General features: G+C 39.7%; 1 protein-coding gene across 8 annotated transcripts in view; it reads left to right on the forward strand.

The window, feature by feature from the left end:
* The window catches only part of LOC146483320 (uncharacterized), a 76,499-nt gene that overhangs the window by 53,959 nt on the left and 8,137 nt on the right, over positions 1–14,403 (forward strand). For all 8 annotated transcript variants that reach the window (XM_085106056.1, XM_085106060.1, XM_085106062.1 and 5 more), the window contains 20 exons: positions 1,848–1,877; positions 2,007–2,039; positions 2,706–2,738; positions 2,864–2,893; positions 2,987–3,019; positions 3,569–3,598; positions 3,891–3,968; positions 4,772–4,870; positions 4,993–5,058; positions 5,911–6,135; positions 6,809–7,002; positions 8,013–8,058; positions 8,432–8,488; positions 8,698–8,910; positions 9,917–9,979; positions 11,152–11,481; positions 11,728–11,953; positions 12,239–12,303; positions 13,461–13,530; positions 13,970–14,299. In XM_085106056.1, coding sequence (XP_084962182.1) covers positions 1,848–1,877; positions 2,007–2,039; positions 2,706–2,738; positions 2,864–2,893; positions 2,987–3,019; positions 3,569–3,598; positions 3,891–3,968; positions 4,772–4,870; positions 4,993–5,058; positions 5,911–6,135; positions 6,809–7,002; positions 8,013–8,058; positions 8,432–8,488; positions 8,698–8,910; positions 9,917–9,979; positions 11,152–11,481; positions 11,728–11,953; positions 12,239–12,303; positions 13,461–13,530; positions 13,970–14,299 — 2,251 coding nt within the window. The remainder of the gene's footprint in view (positions 1–1,847; positions 1,878–2,006; positions 2,040–2,705; positions 2,739–2,863; positions 2,894–2,986; positions 3,020–3,568; positions 3,599–3,890; positions 3,969–4,771; positions 4,871–4,992; positions 5,059–5,910; positions 6,136–6,808; positions 7,003–8,012; positions 8,059–8,431; positions 8,489–8,697; positions 8,911–9,916; positions 9,980–11,151; positions 11,482–11,727; positions 11,954–12,238; positions 12,304–13,460; positions 13,531–13,969; positions 14,300–14,403) is intronic.

A 14,403-nucleotide genomic window follows, 5' to 3' on the forward strand; every position in this document is an offset into this window, starting at 1 on the left:
CTTTCGAAACAGACGAAGAAGTCAACATGCGTGTTGTTAGAGCGGTACAGGAAGGCACTGAAAGGTCAAATTCGCTCGCGTAATCTCAGCGAACGTGAACAGAAAGATAAGCACAATAACGTTTAGTTAGCGTTAAAGATGTGCATGGATATTTGTCCCTTAATTCTGGGAACAGATAATGTCCGTGGACGAGTGTTGCTGATTATTTATTTAAAAAAAAAAAGAAAAGATTTTATTGTGACGGATTTTAGGACGCTTAGCTTTCTGAGTTCCTTGCTGTATTCATTCATGTCCAGATTTATTCTGAACCTGAATGAATATAGTGTCAGAATTCAGAATATATATACCACAAATCTGCGTGAATGCATACACTACAGAGAATGGAACTAAATGTATTTCTGGATCTGTCAATGAAAGCATATCAATACAATAGCGGTGTTAAATACCGAACAAAAATTGGCACCTTACTCTTTCACTGCTAAGAGGCCTCAAAGCTAAACCTGGAAAAATGCCAGTCAGGCATATATTTATAATATTAAAAACAAGCAACAACTCAAGAGAGTACCATTGGATAGCTTCCGTTTTAGTGGTTACTCCATGTGCTTGAGACCAATACAGCTTCTGGTTTACCGTGAATTTGTTAGACTTCCCCGTTTTTTGCGTAGTTTCTTAGCTCTTTTCTCGTGGCAGTATCGCTCATTTCTTGCTTCTCGGCTTCGAGCAGCGGCAAGTTTGTAAATTTATGTTTTGAAACAAAACATGGATATAGATTGGCAGCAAAGTTTGTGGGATGGTGGATCAAATTCGCCAGTTGAATTAAAAGAGCAGATTCCAATAGCTATGTCTTCTTCATCAGCAGTAATTTCAGAGGATTTAAATGTACGGGTTGAACGAACCACATCCGAGCAAAACAACATGAAAGAATCCGACATGTTTAGCAAAGTTGCACGGGAAATTGAAGTGCTTAATTCCTTGTGTAAAATGAACTCTAGCAAGTTTCTGGGAAGAAAACCGCAGGCGAATTTAAATGTCTGGCAATTTGAAGAGGATGAAAGTGAATATGTTGGTTTGGCGGAAGAAGCGAGTGAATCTGGGAAAGACAACAGCGATGGTGCATTAAATAAGGCAAGAGGTGTACAAGTATCGGCGGGTGGTTTGTCAGAAAACTGCCAAGTCAAATGGCTGGTTTGCACAAAGTATCCAGCATGTCCTGTTTGTACAATAGAAATTGAACAATCAGATGTGCAAGCTGTAAGTGATTTTTAAAACTCGGTCTTTAGTAGTATTAGTATTATTAATTCGTGGATTCGGAATGGTTGGTAGAAATCCTCTGCTATCTGTAATCAGTGCTTGGTTGCCCATTGAAGCGTCTTGTCTGGTCAATGTTTTGTTATCTCAAAGAGTGATGCTTTTGAAGGTGATGCTTTTGAAAATGTTATTGTTTCCTTTATTATTATTATTATTATTATTTTTTTGTTTTTGTTTTTTTTTTTTTCGTTTTCATTATTTGTTTGTTCGTTTTTGTCTTTGTTCTCTCATTTTTGGAATTCCCTCATGACATGCATATTGTACGACTTTTCCTGTATTTATATTTATTTCTTGTGTCGTCCAGTCCAGAATGCCTTTAGTGTCTAATCATAAGACAGCGGAAAACGTTATTTGTAAACCGTTTTTTTTTTTGTTTTTTTTTTGTTTTTTTTTGTTTTTTTGACTGAGACCACTAAACATGGAGTTAAAGGTGTATCATAGCTATTGTTTGTCTGCTGTTAAATATTTCCAAAAGTCGTCGTATTGTTTCCTCCCTGTTTCTCGGATTTCATATTGTTCATGTACTGATTGCCTTGCAGAACAAAGAAAACGTCATTCGCTCCATGAAGGTAAAGGTCATCGATTACATTTACGAGGGTATTGTAACAGAATTGTATATTTTGCTGAATATCCTTGTTTATTTTAAGCATACTTGCTATTATCGTACCTCCTAACTCTTCTATTTTTATTCACTCCAGACCGAAGCTTCTGAATTGGAGACTAAATCATTGGTACGTGCAGTCGTGAACTCGTTTTATTCTCAAACGTGGATAAGCTCACATTTGTAGAAACCGCAGCACAGAGACTATTCAGTTGCTTTCATTTGAGCTGTCCACTTTTCTGCCTGTCACCGACTCGATAGTGTAATAGAACCAATGTCCATGTTTCTTGTCTTCTGTACACAAGTTAAATGTGAAATATTCACCTTCATAGCATAGACATGTCTTGTATCGGTTTTCTTAAGTTCGTTACTGGGTTCGTACCTGGTCGGCGATGCGCAAAGGGAACCTCATTTACCCCGCCGAATAGTCGATACCTACCTCTACGGACTCATCCGCCCACGAATCATAAGGCAAACAAAGATATGCAAACTTGTCTTGACAAATATAAGTTGGCGAGGGAAGGTCACAATTATAGAGACGTTAAGCACAGGCGTTCGAACGCAAGGCCAGGCAGCCAGACGTTGAACGTTTTCCTTTTGACGCATTCTGTGCTACGTCATTTCTAACGGAAAGCCACTGGGCACCAAAACAAATGTTTCTCAGTCCTTGTGAGAAGCAAAAGCAAGCCCACAAGGGAACGATCTCACTTCCCGTTATCATCCGTGGCTCACGAACGTCTGCGTCTAAGTTCTCTAATATCTTACCTCCAGTTTGCTCTTTCCTTTTACTTCACAGCTTGAACGAAAAGACCGTGAAATGAAAATCCTGGTAAGTGGAGACTTGTGTCACAGAATTCTAGTATCCTTTTCTCTTGTTTTGTCATCGTTACGGCTTACGTTTACGGATAGAGTGTATTAATTGGTTGATGTCTTTTGGTATTTGTTTCCGTTTAGGATGAAGACTTAGCATTCTTGAAGAAGGAGGTTGGTTGAAGTAAACTAGTGCTTATTTTGTTGCGCTTGTTAATTCTAAACGGCTTGCGTCTAATGCTTGACTGTGTCTTAAATTTTCCACAGAATCAAAAGAAAGAGAGAGAATTACTTACCAAGGTAAATAAAATTCACTCGCGCTCTGCTAGCAGCGAATATTTGTTGCTTTTAAATGAAGTATTTTTAAATTTTCCAAGTAAAAATAAAGGGACTGTTTTGAGGGAGGACGGTATTAGGCGAATATGACAAGGTACGAGTTTCCCGCCAAAAATGTATCCACCAAATTCTCATGGCTTGTAAATGAGAGTCAAACAGAAATCTTATCTTTAGTGAGAGAAGACGAGTAAATTACAAAGGAGTTTGTATGTGATATTTATTAGATGTCATTTGACCAACAGATTGGTTCTGAGACGTTTTTTCTCGTCTTTTAACCGACATTTTGGTATGAATTTAATTTAACCCTTCAAGCCCTAACAGTGATCAGGATAAAATTTCTTGTTGTAATATCAATGCTTATTCAACCCCTGCGATCATGACAATTAAGGATGTGAATTTTCTTAATATTTTAACAACTTCTCCTCAGTACTTTTATAAGAAAAGTATGGGGACAAGATGGGAGAATTTGTTCTTTTGTATTAGGGTTAACGCGATCTCTATTGGTCTTTGCAGATCGGAGAAATGAATAAAAAGAATTATGAGGTAAGTTTCAGTTTCCTTTGCGAGCCTTTGGTGAGAATATATATTTCATTTTTCTTGGGAGTGTTTCTCACTTGCTAATCTCTTAACCCACCATATTGGTGTTGTTAGTGCATGGGGTGGGGTGGGTGGCGATTGTTTTGGTCTGAATGAACATTTGATATTCCGTGGGAGCTCCTTTTACTTGCTAGCCCCTTGGCCCGCCATATTGGGTTTGTTGGGGCAGGGGAGAGGTTGAGTGGAGTTTGTCAAAATAAGGAGTAACCTGTGTGATTTGTTTATTATCGGATTAAAGATTGAGCAGTGGAAAGCTGAAGCCAACAACTCAGAGAGACAAAGACAAAGAATGGAAGCAGCCTACATGAATTTACAGGTACAAGGAACGAAAAGAAAAAGCTTGTTACCGAACTCCAACCTTGTTGTTGAGTAGAAATTGAAATAGGTGGCTTACATCTGACATCAGCGAAATTGTAAAACGTGAACCACTTACTCTACAAAGCTTCTCCTTTATTACATTCTTAACATAAGCAAAAGAAAACTTCATAGAAATTTTAACGTCTTGATTTCTTTTCTTTGGACATAAGGCGTTTTGAAATTTACGACGGCTCGGGCGATCATTGTGTGGAAGTGGTAGAAGACCTAAAAATGGATTTTGTTTTTCGTGACAACCCTTTAACTGTGAAAATGAAGGAACACGTTAAATTATTGATGAAACAGTTTCCACATTTTTATACATTTTTGTGGTGTGATTATTATTTTGGCTACTAGTTATTGTGTAGAAACATTACATCCACATGGTGGACGCATGTGCTGATATCTAAATCGTGAAGATATTCTTTCCCCGACAACCTCATCGTGAACAACTCTCTGGCGTCAAAGTTTTGTTAAGTTGTTTTACTTGGTTAATCCTACAATCCTTAGTAACATGTTGAACTATTAGTGCTTTTAAAGAAAATACTACCTCTTTGAAAACCACCTACTGTAGGTTTAACCCTACTAAAAGAAAAAAATCTTCCAGTGACTGCACTTGTACCCTTAAGGGAATAATTTTTGATCTTCCCCAAGAGCCAGTGCGATGAGCATTCCAGAGCCTTGGTGCAATAGATAGTCGACTGAGGACGAGTGTCTTACCTTCTAATTTGATCTCTAATATTTCATTCTTGTTTTTTCACAAAGAACCAAATGAAGAATCTTCAAGGTGCCGAGCTCAAACTGGCTGAGTTACAAACTAAGTACAGTGGGATGGAAAAACAGAACTTCGAGTTGAGCGAAAAGGTAAGACTTGGTCTCCTGTTACAGAGTAACTCGTTTTCTTTAATCATTGTTGCGGTCTTTGCGGTATGTTGGTAATGATGAAACGAATGGAGGTGTACGTTTGATCCTTTGTTTTTTATTAGGTGAAAAAATTGGAAAGAACGGAGAGGGAATTTAAGAAGCTGGAACATAACATTCAACTCCTCCAGGTATCAATTTTAGCTACCTTTCTAGGCAATTTTTTATTTCTTTTCCTTTCACAGGTTTTTTTTCCTAAACACAGTTAACATGTTTAGCAGGAAAAAAGAACTATTAAAACAATTTTGATATTGTGTGTGTATTTACAAAATCTGTTTTCTTTTGCCCCATGAAGTACGTTATTATTTATAAAATGTTATGTTATAAAATGTTTTTCTCTTCATTCATATGATTTAAACGCACGTGTTCTTTTAAACCAGGGGACGTTGCTTCCTTAAACGATCAAAAAGGTTATTTAAGGACGGTGCCTAATAATAAAGAAGTATTTTTGTGCGGTTTATGACTATGCGGGAAAAGCAGATCTTAGCAAGGCCTATTGGAATCCAAAAAGAAAATTGGGGGTAACCACGCTTTTTTTTTTAGAGATAATTAAGCAACAATATTTCTAAAAAGTGCCAAAACATAAAGCAATGTATGGGATTTTTTTCTAAATTGAAGCTTAATTATCTCTGAAAAATGCATGGTTATCCCCAATTATCTTTTGGGATACCAAGAGCACATGCTACGTTCTGTTTTCTCCGTATAGTTTTAAACCGCGCACAAATATTCCTGTATTGGTAGGCACCACCCATAGGAAACCCGAGTATCTCGCGATGCGCACAACGTATGCGCAGTACCAAAAGTAGGCACCTTCCTTAAGCAGAGTGGCATGAAGGTCCAGCGGTACTGGTCATTGAAAAATTGAGAGCACAAATGTACTGATACTTCTGGGAAAGATTACCGCTCTTTAAACTTTTTTTATATGATCAAACCCTTAGGAGGTTTCATTTTATAAACCATGGTTATATTTGTTTACCATCTAGACTCAAGTACAAGAAATGGACATCGTAGAACAAGATCGAAACAATTTGATGGAAAAAATGAAGATGATAGAGAACCAGAGAGACGACTTGTTAAGAAAAGGCCGAGTAGTGGAATCGGAAAGAAACGACTTCCTAAGGAGCAACAAGCTTATGGAGATGCAAAAAGATGACTTGGAGAGTAGATGTGCTGTGTTGCAAAAGACAAATGCTACCTTGAATTCCAGGGTAAGGAATATCTTGTCGTGTACCCATCTCTAGGAGATGTTTTAAACGATGAGCTTTTTCAACAACAGTTTGACGTGCCTTCCTAACAGGAAGTTGCCGAATCACCTTTAGACCTTAAAACCTGAAAGGACGTCAAGTGACCAAGTGGCCAAGTGACCGCTTAATACAGGTTGCAAAGAATACACGTCAAACACAAAATCACTCAGTTAATACTTGGTTAATAAACCGCAGCGATAAAATGGTGTGACAAAGGAGAATATGGCGTAGAAACGGAGTAATAAAACATTAATGCCAAGATCCTACAGTCAGTATTGCAGGTCATAAGGAATTAAATTGCCTGGCACTCTATTTGTTACAATATTTGAGTGGTTTCCTTTTACGAAGTGACCGTTTAATGCGGGTCAAGACAATATAAACAGCTCGTTGGGACTTAGTAAAGGGTGACCGCGACCGCTTAATAGAGGTGACCGTTTAATAGCGGTCAGAATTACGGTAATTGTCGGGACTTTGACAACTGACCGCTTAATAGGGTGCCGCTTAATACAGGTTCGAGTGTATATGAAACAGATCGAGTTGACGGAAGCTTTGCAAGCAAATTATAACTCATGAAAGAAACAAGCTTATGTAGTGGTGCGACAATAATGTACCTCGCGTAATTTTACTTTACTTTTAGTTGGCGGAACTTGAGCATGAAACTAAAGATGCTCAAACGAAGATGCACGACAGTCAACATGAACGGAACTTCCTTCAAGTGCAGCTGGACAAGATGGAGGCGGAGAGGAACGAGATGCAGAAGAGGCTTGCTATCACCACACAGGAACGAAACGCACTAGAAAACCAAGCGGCTGAACTACAGGACCTCAGCAGGTTGGGACTATAACGCAACTTTAACTTACACTACAGAGTTAATCCTCTGATCCATCATTTGGGACTAACACAGTCAGACTGTCAACCAATCTTACATCATTGAATAGGACATTTTCACTATGGCGTCATTTTACTACAACTACCAGAATCCTTCTGGTTTTTGTTTTCTCATGTTAATTAGAGTTATTGTTCTTTGCTCTCCACTGGGATTACAAAATTTAAATTTGAAAAGAGAAACGAAGTGAATTCTGGTAGTTGTAGTCAAATGACGCCATCAGTTTTGTCCTAGTCAACTTTCTAGTTAATTTTTAGTTAAGGTTCGGCAATACCGAAACTTAAAATAGGTTTTTTGGCGATGACGTAGTAAAATCGCTAAGAAGAACCTGAGCCTTTCGATTTTGTGTGTAAAGCAAAAACACAGACGTCTAAACGAAAAGTTTGCGTTTTAAAAAAAAAAGTATTCGTTTTCAATTTAAAAACAATCAAGGGACTTTGTCAGTTTTTTTTTTAGCAACATTTCAACAAATTAAACCAATGAAGACCTAAGAAGTTATAATACTGGTGCGCTGAAGCTATTTGTAAGTGTCTCTGGCCATGGATGGTGAAGGAGGAAATGGATTACATCCTGAACAAGTTGGCCAATTTTGAAGTCCTTTGATGTGTCGTTAAAAAAATCGTTGGTTTGACCCATTGAGAAATCACTTGATATTTTTCTCTTTGTGTTCTAGGAACTTTTGATGAACGAGAAAGTTAGTTTCAGTTGTCAACAGACTTTTTAAGTCCTCTTGGAATAGCCCCTTTAACTTCAGGCGTAACTGCTGTCGTCAGACATTCAGCGCAGTCAAAATCATTATGTTAATGTCTGATGTTACCAGTTTGACCAACGTAAAATACGCTTTCGTGTGTTTGGTATGACCTTTGGTGAAGTCCTGGCTCAAAGGAGGAGCTGACGAGCAAAACCATTTTCAAAAAGTATATACTAACACAATATTCTCTGAAAACATTTGCAGGGATCACGTTAAACTAGAAGACGGATTCCACACTCTACGAATTAAGGTAGGCACGGTGCTAGTTGCCAAAAGTAGAAACCTTGGTTTTTTATCAACAGTGTCATCTGGTTGTGCTTCGAGAAAGGATTGACCCCATTTTGCCATAAACTAAGTAGAAGGAAAACCCGATTGCCTAAAAATCTAAAGAGCCATACGAAGTATACAGTTTCTTTCTTCTATGGTGTCCCCGGTTGTTAAGCCTTGTAGACACATTAATAAAGTGATTGATTGTTTGATTGATTGATTGATTGATTGATTGATTGATTGATTGATTGATTGATTGATTGATTGGTTGATTGGTTGATTGGTTGATTGGTTGATTGGTTGATTGGTTGATTGATTGATTGATTGTCCTTGTTCGTCATCATTTCGCACTCCAGCTTGCGGAAACAACGCGAGAAAAAGATGATGCTGAGATGCAGATACCAACTCTAAAGGTAAATTTTCTGTCTGCTGTCTGTCTGTCACCAGTTTAGCCAGTGAATTTTTAATCAAGGGCGTCGACAATAGGACCTTTTCGTTATAGCGTCATTGGGCTTTTACATTTGACTACAACTAGTAAGATTATTACGTTAAAAAAAGCTATGTGTATTTAAAAACGATCTAGCAGCTATTTATTTGGAGTTTCTTTATCTCACCTTTACAGGCCAAGATCGCTTTACTCAAGAAAGCTTGCAAAGAAAAGGATGAACTAATAGACAAATTAAGTGAAGAAATCCGAGATTTGCGCAAAGCCATCGCTACATCGACCCTCGACGATTTGTCGAAGATCCGAACCTTTGGATACTCACCGGAGAACTTCGGGAAACTTGCGGCTCAGAGAGAACAAGAGCAAAAGATAGCTAAACGAGATCCTGAGGTTTGTGTAACGTTTAATGCGCTGGATATGGTATTGTGATCTGCAGATAGTTTCGAGAGATTAAACTGTGGTAGTGTGCCGGTGGGAGAGTGTAAACAAATATTTGGTTTTATCATATAAGGTAATTTGCCACCTTAAAGAGCGCCACCGCTGAGGCTTCTAGTACAAGCCCTTCGTCAGAGCGAAACAAGGAACTGTAGGTTGTGTGCAGGGGAGCTACGCTATTGGTGGAGGAATGGCAGCGTGAACAACAAGAATGAATTAGTCGAATGAAAAGCGTTCGTTGATTCTGTGGGGAATTTTATCCGCGTTGCAAAACTGCAGTTTGATATCTAATTTGCTGCCGGTCGTGAGTGGTAGTTAATTGCTTTGTTTCCCCTAACTTGTAATGGCCTTCACTTTATAAATTTATTAACGCTTCCATGTGAATTTGTAGAGGTGTTTTCGCTGGTCCTGAATAAATGAGCAAGTGTTTCTGTAGTTGTTTTTACAATTGGGCAGACCTTTATTTGTCTGCTGATGAGTTGCCAGTGATCCGTGGAAGTAAGAGCGCTTTGCTTCCTACTGAAGCTGATTTGAAGACCCTAATAGACTGCCGGGGAGTATTTTTCGACGTTGTTGACCAATCACAAATCTGACCATAAACCCCATTGCTTCGTGCTTTATGTTCTGTGAGAAAGCAGAAAATTGACTCTGCAGTGTAAAATTAAGTGTTGAAAGGAAACTACTCATTTTCTTACTGGGCATTGTCCTACAGGAAATGTCAGTGACGAGGTAAAGATAAAAATCTTTGACCTCGGTGGGATTCGAACCCACTATCCCCGGATTTTGATCCCCGATGTTCTAGCGACTCTTCCAGCACGTAAATTTACACTGAAGAGTTAATTCTCTAATTTGTCAGTTGTTTAACCAGTGCTGTGCGGTACAACATTTCATTGAGTGTACTATGGTTTAGTTATCAACTGCAGCAGGAATAACGCATTTCTCTTTCGTTACTTCCCCTTAGGACTTGGTCGAGGAAAGACTAAAAGGCAAGCTTGATAAACAATCTCAGCGCCGTTCGCCCAAGGTCAGTTGCAATAAAACGCTTTTCCTTTTATGTGACTCATAAAGTTCGCGTTGCAAACTAAAGCTCTGCGAGTACACATCTTGTAGTGTGATGAAGCCTGGGAGTTGGTTTTGGTTTTTATTTCTTTGGTAGTTTTATAGTTACTGTTCCGAAGCAAAATTGCTGTTCAGTTTGGAATAACCCTGTTTCTTGAACCTTGGTTTCACCAATTCGGAGTCACAAAAGTGGCAAGAGGCTTTCTTCGAAATATCAAAATTCAACTTGATATCGAGGTCCACAAACAATGTTCATTTCTGTTGTTTGTGTCCTCTTGGCCTCATTGTCAAGCTGATTTTTGATTTATCGAAAGGCGCATATTAATCTCATGTTTTCGAGATTATCAGACTGGTATTACTGTATCCCCCCCCTAAAAAAAATCGCAAAATACACATATTTCAGTCGAATGTTATTCAAGCGCCCCCCCCCTCCCCCTCCCCCTCAAAACTGGCACTGCAGTAAATCAGCCTAACAGCCACACGGACGACCCATGATACACTTATCGTAGAGGAGTGAATGGCATAAAGGTCGAACAGTGAGCGGATTCGATTCCGTCTGTAACTTGAATTGTGTTTGACGCGACGCAAATGCAACGATTAAATTGTATCTCAAGACACGGAAAATTCCAGAAGGCTTATTTGTGATAAACGTTCTTGCTACGCAGCACGAACGTGAGAGCTAATACAGTTCGAAACAATGTGCTGTTCATATAGCCCTCCTCTTGTTGTGGTCATGGATTAAAACAGACCATTGTGTTAAATTGCAGAGATATTTGGCTGTCACGTTGGCCATACAATATTTTGCTGTCCTGCTGCGTGAGCTCACTATTGATGAATATGTAAAATATTTGTCTGCAAATGCAATTTTTATGTCTTCTCTCTCATGCTAGGGGTCAATATAGTTGAGCAGTACTGGGGCTGGGGGAGGAGTCAATTGTAATTATGTGAATCCCTCTCCCAGGTTGTACGGGGGTCATGTGATCAAACAGGCCATGTGTTTGCCATTCGCCTCCATTGATTGCGGTGAAGAAGTTTGCTCTGTTCTGAGGGCAGGGATAGAGGGCATAAAAGCCTTTTATCTTAAAATCCAGTGTAAACCGCGCCGTTACTGTTCTAACCACTTTCCTCCTCTTTTAGCGTCCATTTGCACCTTCGCCACCGGGCACCAAAAAAGCTAAGCGCTTTGTGGCATTGTTCGACTACGACCCTCACAAGTCCCAAGCATCTGAGCACCCTGAACTAGAGTTGAAGTTGAAAGAAGGGGACCTACTCACTGTTTTTGGTGACATGGACATCAATGGGTATTTTGAAGCAGACCTGAATGGCGTTCGGGGACTGGTTCCTAGTCTGTACGTCGACGAGGTGGAGGGCGAGAATGATTCCGATCGTGAACTTGAGGAGCTTTTAACGAGGTCGCTCAGAGACCCAGTGAAAGAGATTCCCTCTAACAAAGAAAACGAGCTTCTGGTAAGAGTAGTGTCCTGGAGGTCTTGTCTATTTTCCTAGGTTCGTTTCGGGTACGTCACCAAAACCGTAAGGGCCCGGGGGAAAGCTGTACGGGAACTTGGCAACTGATGGTCCTTTCTTTGCAGATTTATGGTTAAAACGTTTTTATCAAAAATTTACCCTGTTCTAAGTTTGAGGCCACCAAAGGTTATGTTTTTACACAATATGCAAAATATCAAGAAACTTCTTGTTTCTATGCCTTTACAGTTACATAGAGAGACCATGTCCAGTGGTCAGGCCACGCCGTCATCAGGCGCCTCTTCCGATGGGTCTGAGCCACGTCGATGCATGGTGGCCCTTTATGATTACAATCCTTTCCATTCTGGAGCTCCTGGACGACCTCCTCATGAGCAGCTGTCATTCAAAAAGGGCGACGTCATGACTGCCTTTGGAGACATGGATGTGAATAATTTTTATCGTGTTGACCTCAACGGTAAGAACTCAAAAAATGTTTTTCCTTCTTTTAGCAGTTTCATGGAATCTGGATTATTCCCCAAGTCATTAGCTCCATTTTTTTTATTGGTAACTTTTAAGGCGTTCGTCCACAAACCCAAACATAAGAACCACCTTGTACAACAGAACGAATAGCATCACAAAAAGGGACTGCTGGGTAGCTTTCATTTGTGTAGTGACACTTAAAATGAAGACCTTAATACTTACGCCTTCCCTAGCGAGGAATGGGTGCAAAATTGTGATCTCTTTTTGCGTTTTATTTCAGGTCAAACAGGATTTGTTCCTGTTCACTTGATAGAAGAAGTTTCTTCATCTTCCTTCCTTCAGCCTGTAAGTCAAGTCCGCGTCGGCCATTTCCCTTTACCTTCTTGTAACGGGTACTTTTACCGTGTGTAAATAATGTTTTGTTTTTGGTCAGTTCTTATCGTCGTATGTTTTCTAATGTTTAAAGAAACTTGCAGGGTTTATTCTAGAGCGCATGATTGCGGGATCACCTTAAATAAAAAAAATGTTACCGCATAAAATTTGTAGAAATGACTCAAACGTAACAGAAACCTGTAAAACTTTAGCACAAAAATTCATCTTCCAAATCGGTACTCTTAACGAACGCTTTTCATTCGATTAATTTACAGTCGACTCCCGATAACTCGAACCTTCAAGGGAAATTGAAAAAGGTTCGAGTTATCGGTAGTTCGAGTTATCGAGGGTAAAATTATGTAGAAAATGACCTGAAAGGAAAGGAAAATTGGTTCGAGTTAGCGAGGGTTCTAGTTATCGGGAGTCGACTGTATTCTTGTTGTCCTCGTTACCCTGCTCCCACCAATAGCGTAGCTCCACTGCTCACCATATAAACACATGCAACCTACAATTCCTTAATTCGCTCTGACGAAGGCCTAACGTTTGAAACCTCAACACTCGAATCTCTTTACGGTGGCCAATTTACCTTTAGTTATCAACTCTGTTGATAAACTGACCAGCCAGCCCACCGACGCAGCACTGCAGTTTCTTTAGAAACTAACCACTCAAACGTCGCCTGCGAGAGCAAGCGCCTTTTGAAGCGTTAGCCGGAAAAAGTGTCTGCTCTCGCAGAGTAAGTTAAACATGGCGTACACATTTTGGGAAGGCTATGTTCCTATTACAAAGTGATTTGACGATTAAATACCTTTTGCTATCGTGGTAGTATTCTTTTCAAATCCTTCTCCACTTCACACCTGAAAATGCTGCGCCACAAATGCAATCTGCTATCAAAGCAACTTAGAAAAAGTTCCTGTCTGCTAAACCTCAAAGTATTAACTTTAGAGCACCAATTTAACGTTAATACTTACTTACTTTCTGTATTGGAAGCTGAAATGTGTTTGGTGTCTTTTAGTGAAAAAAATCCCCTCTTAAATCTCCAAAGATAGGAGACAATGGGCCCTTAGCATTTAGTTTCTAGAATAAACCCTGAACTTGTGCCCGTTTTGACTTCTTTCTTTGTCTTTTATTAGTCCAACAGCCGAGCTCCAGAAGAAATTTTAGGAATGCTGGACAACATCCAGGCCCGGAGACAGCCGAAAGGTTGGTTAAAACGGGCTGTTGAAACCAGTTGTAAGCATAGGTAGTACTGTATCTCTATGCACATGTCATGAAGTGATAGCAAAACAATAAGAATGAAGAAGCTTAGCGCTAGGGGAAGGTGAATTATTGGTCTCGAAAATTCTTAACTACAAAGGGGTTCATTAGGCGTCAACTTTTACGTTAAGATTGCTGTTTTAGCTTAGCCAATTGAGTTCAACGACTTTTCGCGTTAAAAGTTTGTGCAGAAAATGACGAAAGTTGAAAACTATGAAAAGAAGACTTCCAAACCCTTAGGCTTATGCTAGATCCTCAGAGGGAAAAATCGTCAATTATTGTTGAAGAAAAACGCCTTACACTGATGTCATAGTCAGTTTTTCAATGTATTTTTTAATTCTTTACTGTATCGTTCAATTCTTCAATGTATCTTTAAACTTCCTAGCCTCTACAAAAGACATGGTCACCCCTCCTGCTGTCACCACCAATGGCTATTCACCGCGTGCGCACGGTGACGCTGCACCACCTCGTCACGTTCGTCTTCCCGGTAGCCCTCTGCTAAACGTCGGTTTGACAAGATTCAAACCATCACCAGAAGTGGCGAATCTAGGCCCTTCACCAAGAACGCCAGTTGTACCTGTGAACTCGACCCAGTCTCCTCAACGGCCTGTGCCGTCCGTCGTGCCGCAAAAACCAGTGACAACATCTTTAAAACCGTCGCCTTCAAAAGAGCTTGTTCCTGTTAGCTCAAACAAGTCTCGCTCTTCCAGGAAAGGTGCGTAACATTATGCATGTTTTCAAGGATGTCATTTCAAACTCCGCGTACGCGTTTTTGCCGAAGGTTATATTTTGGGCGATTGGAGGTGTTGTAGTTTTTGC

Source organism: Pavona decussata, unplaced genomic scaffold (genome assembly GCF_977016875.1).
Source record: "Pavona decussata unplaced genomic scaffold, jaPavDecu1.1 SCAFFOLD_39, whole genome shotgun sequence".
In the NCBI taxonomy this organism is placed as follows: Eukaryota; Metazoa; Cnidaria; class Anthozoa; order Scleractinia; family Agariciidae; genus Pavona; species Pavona decussata.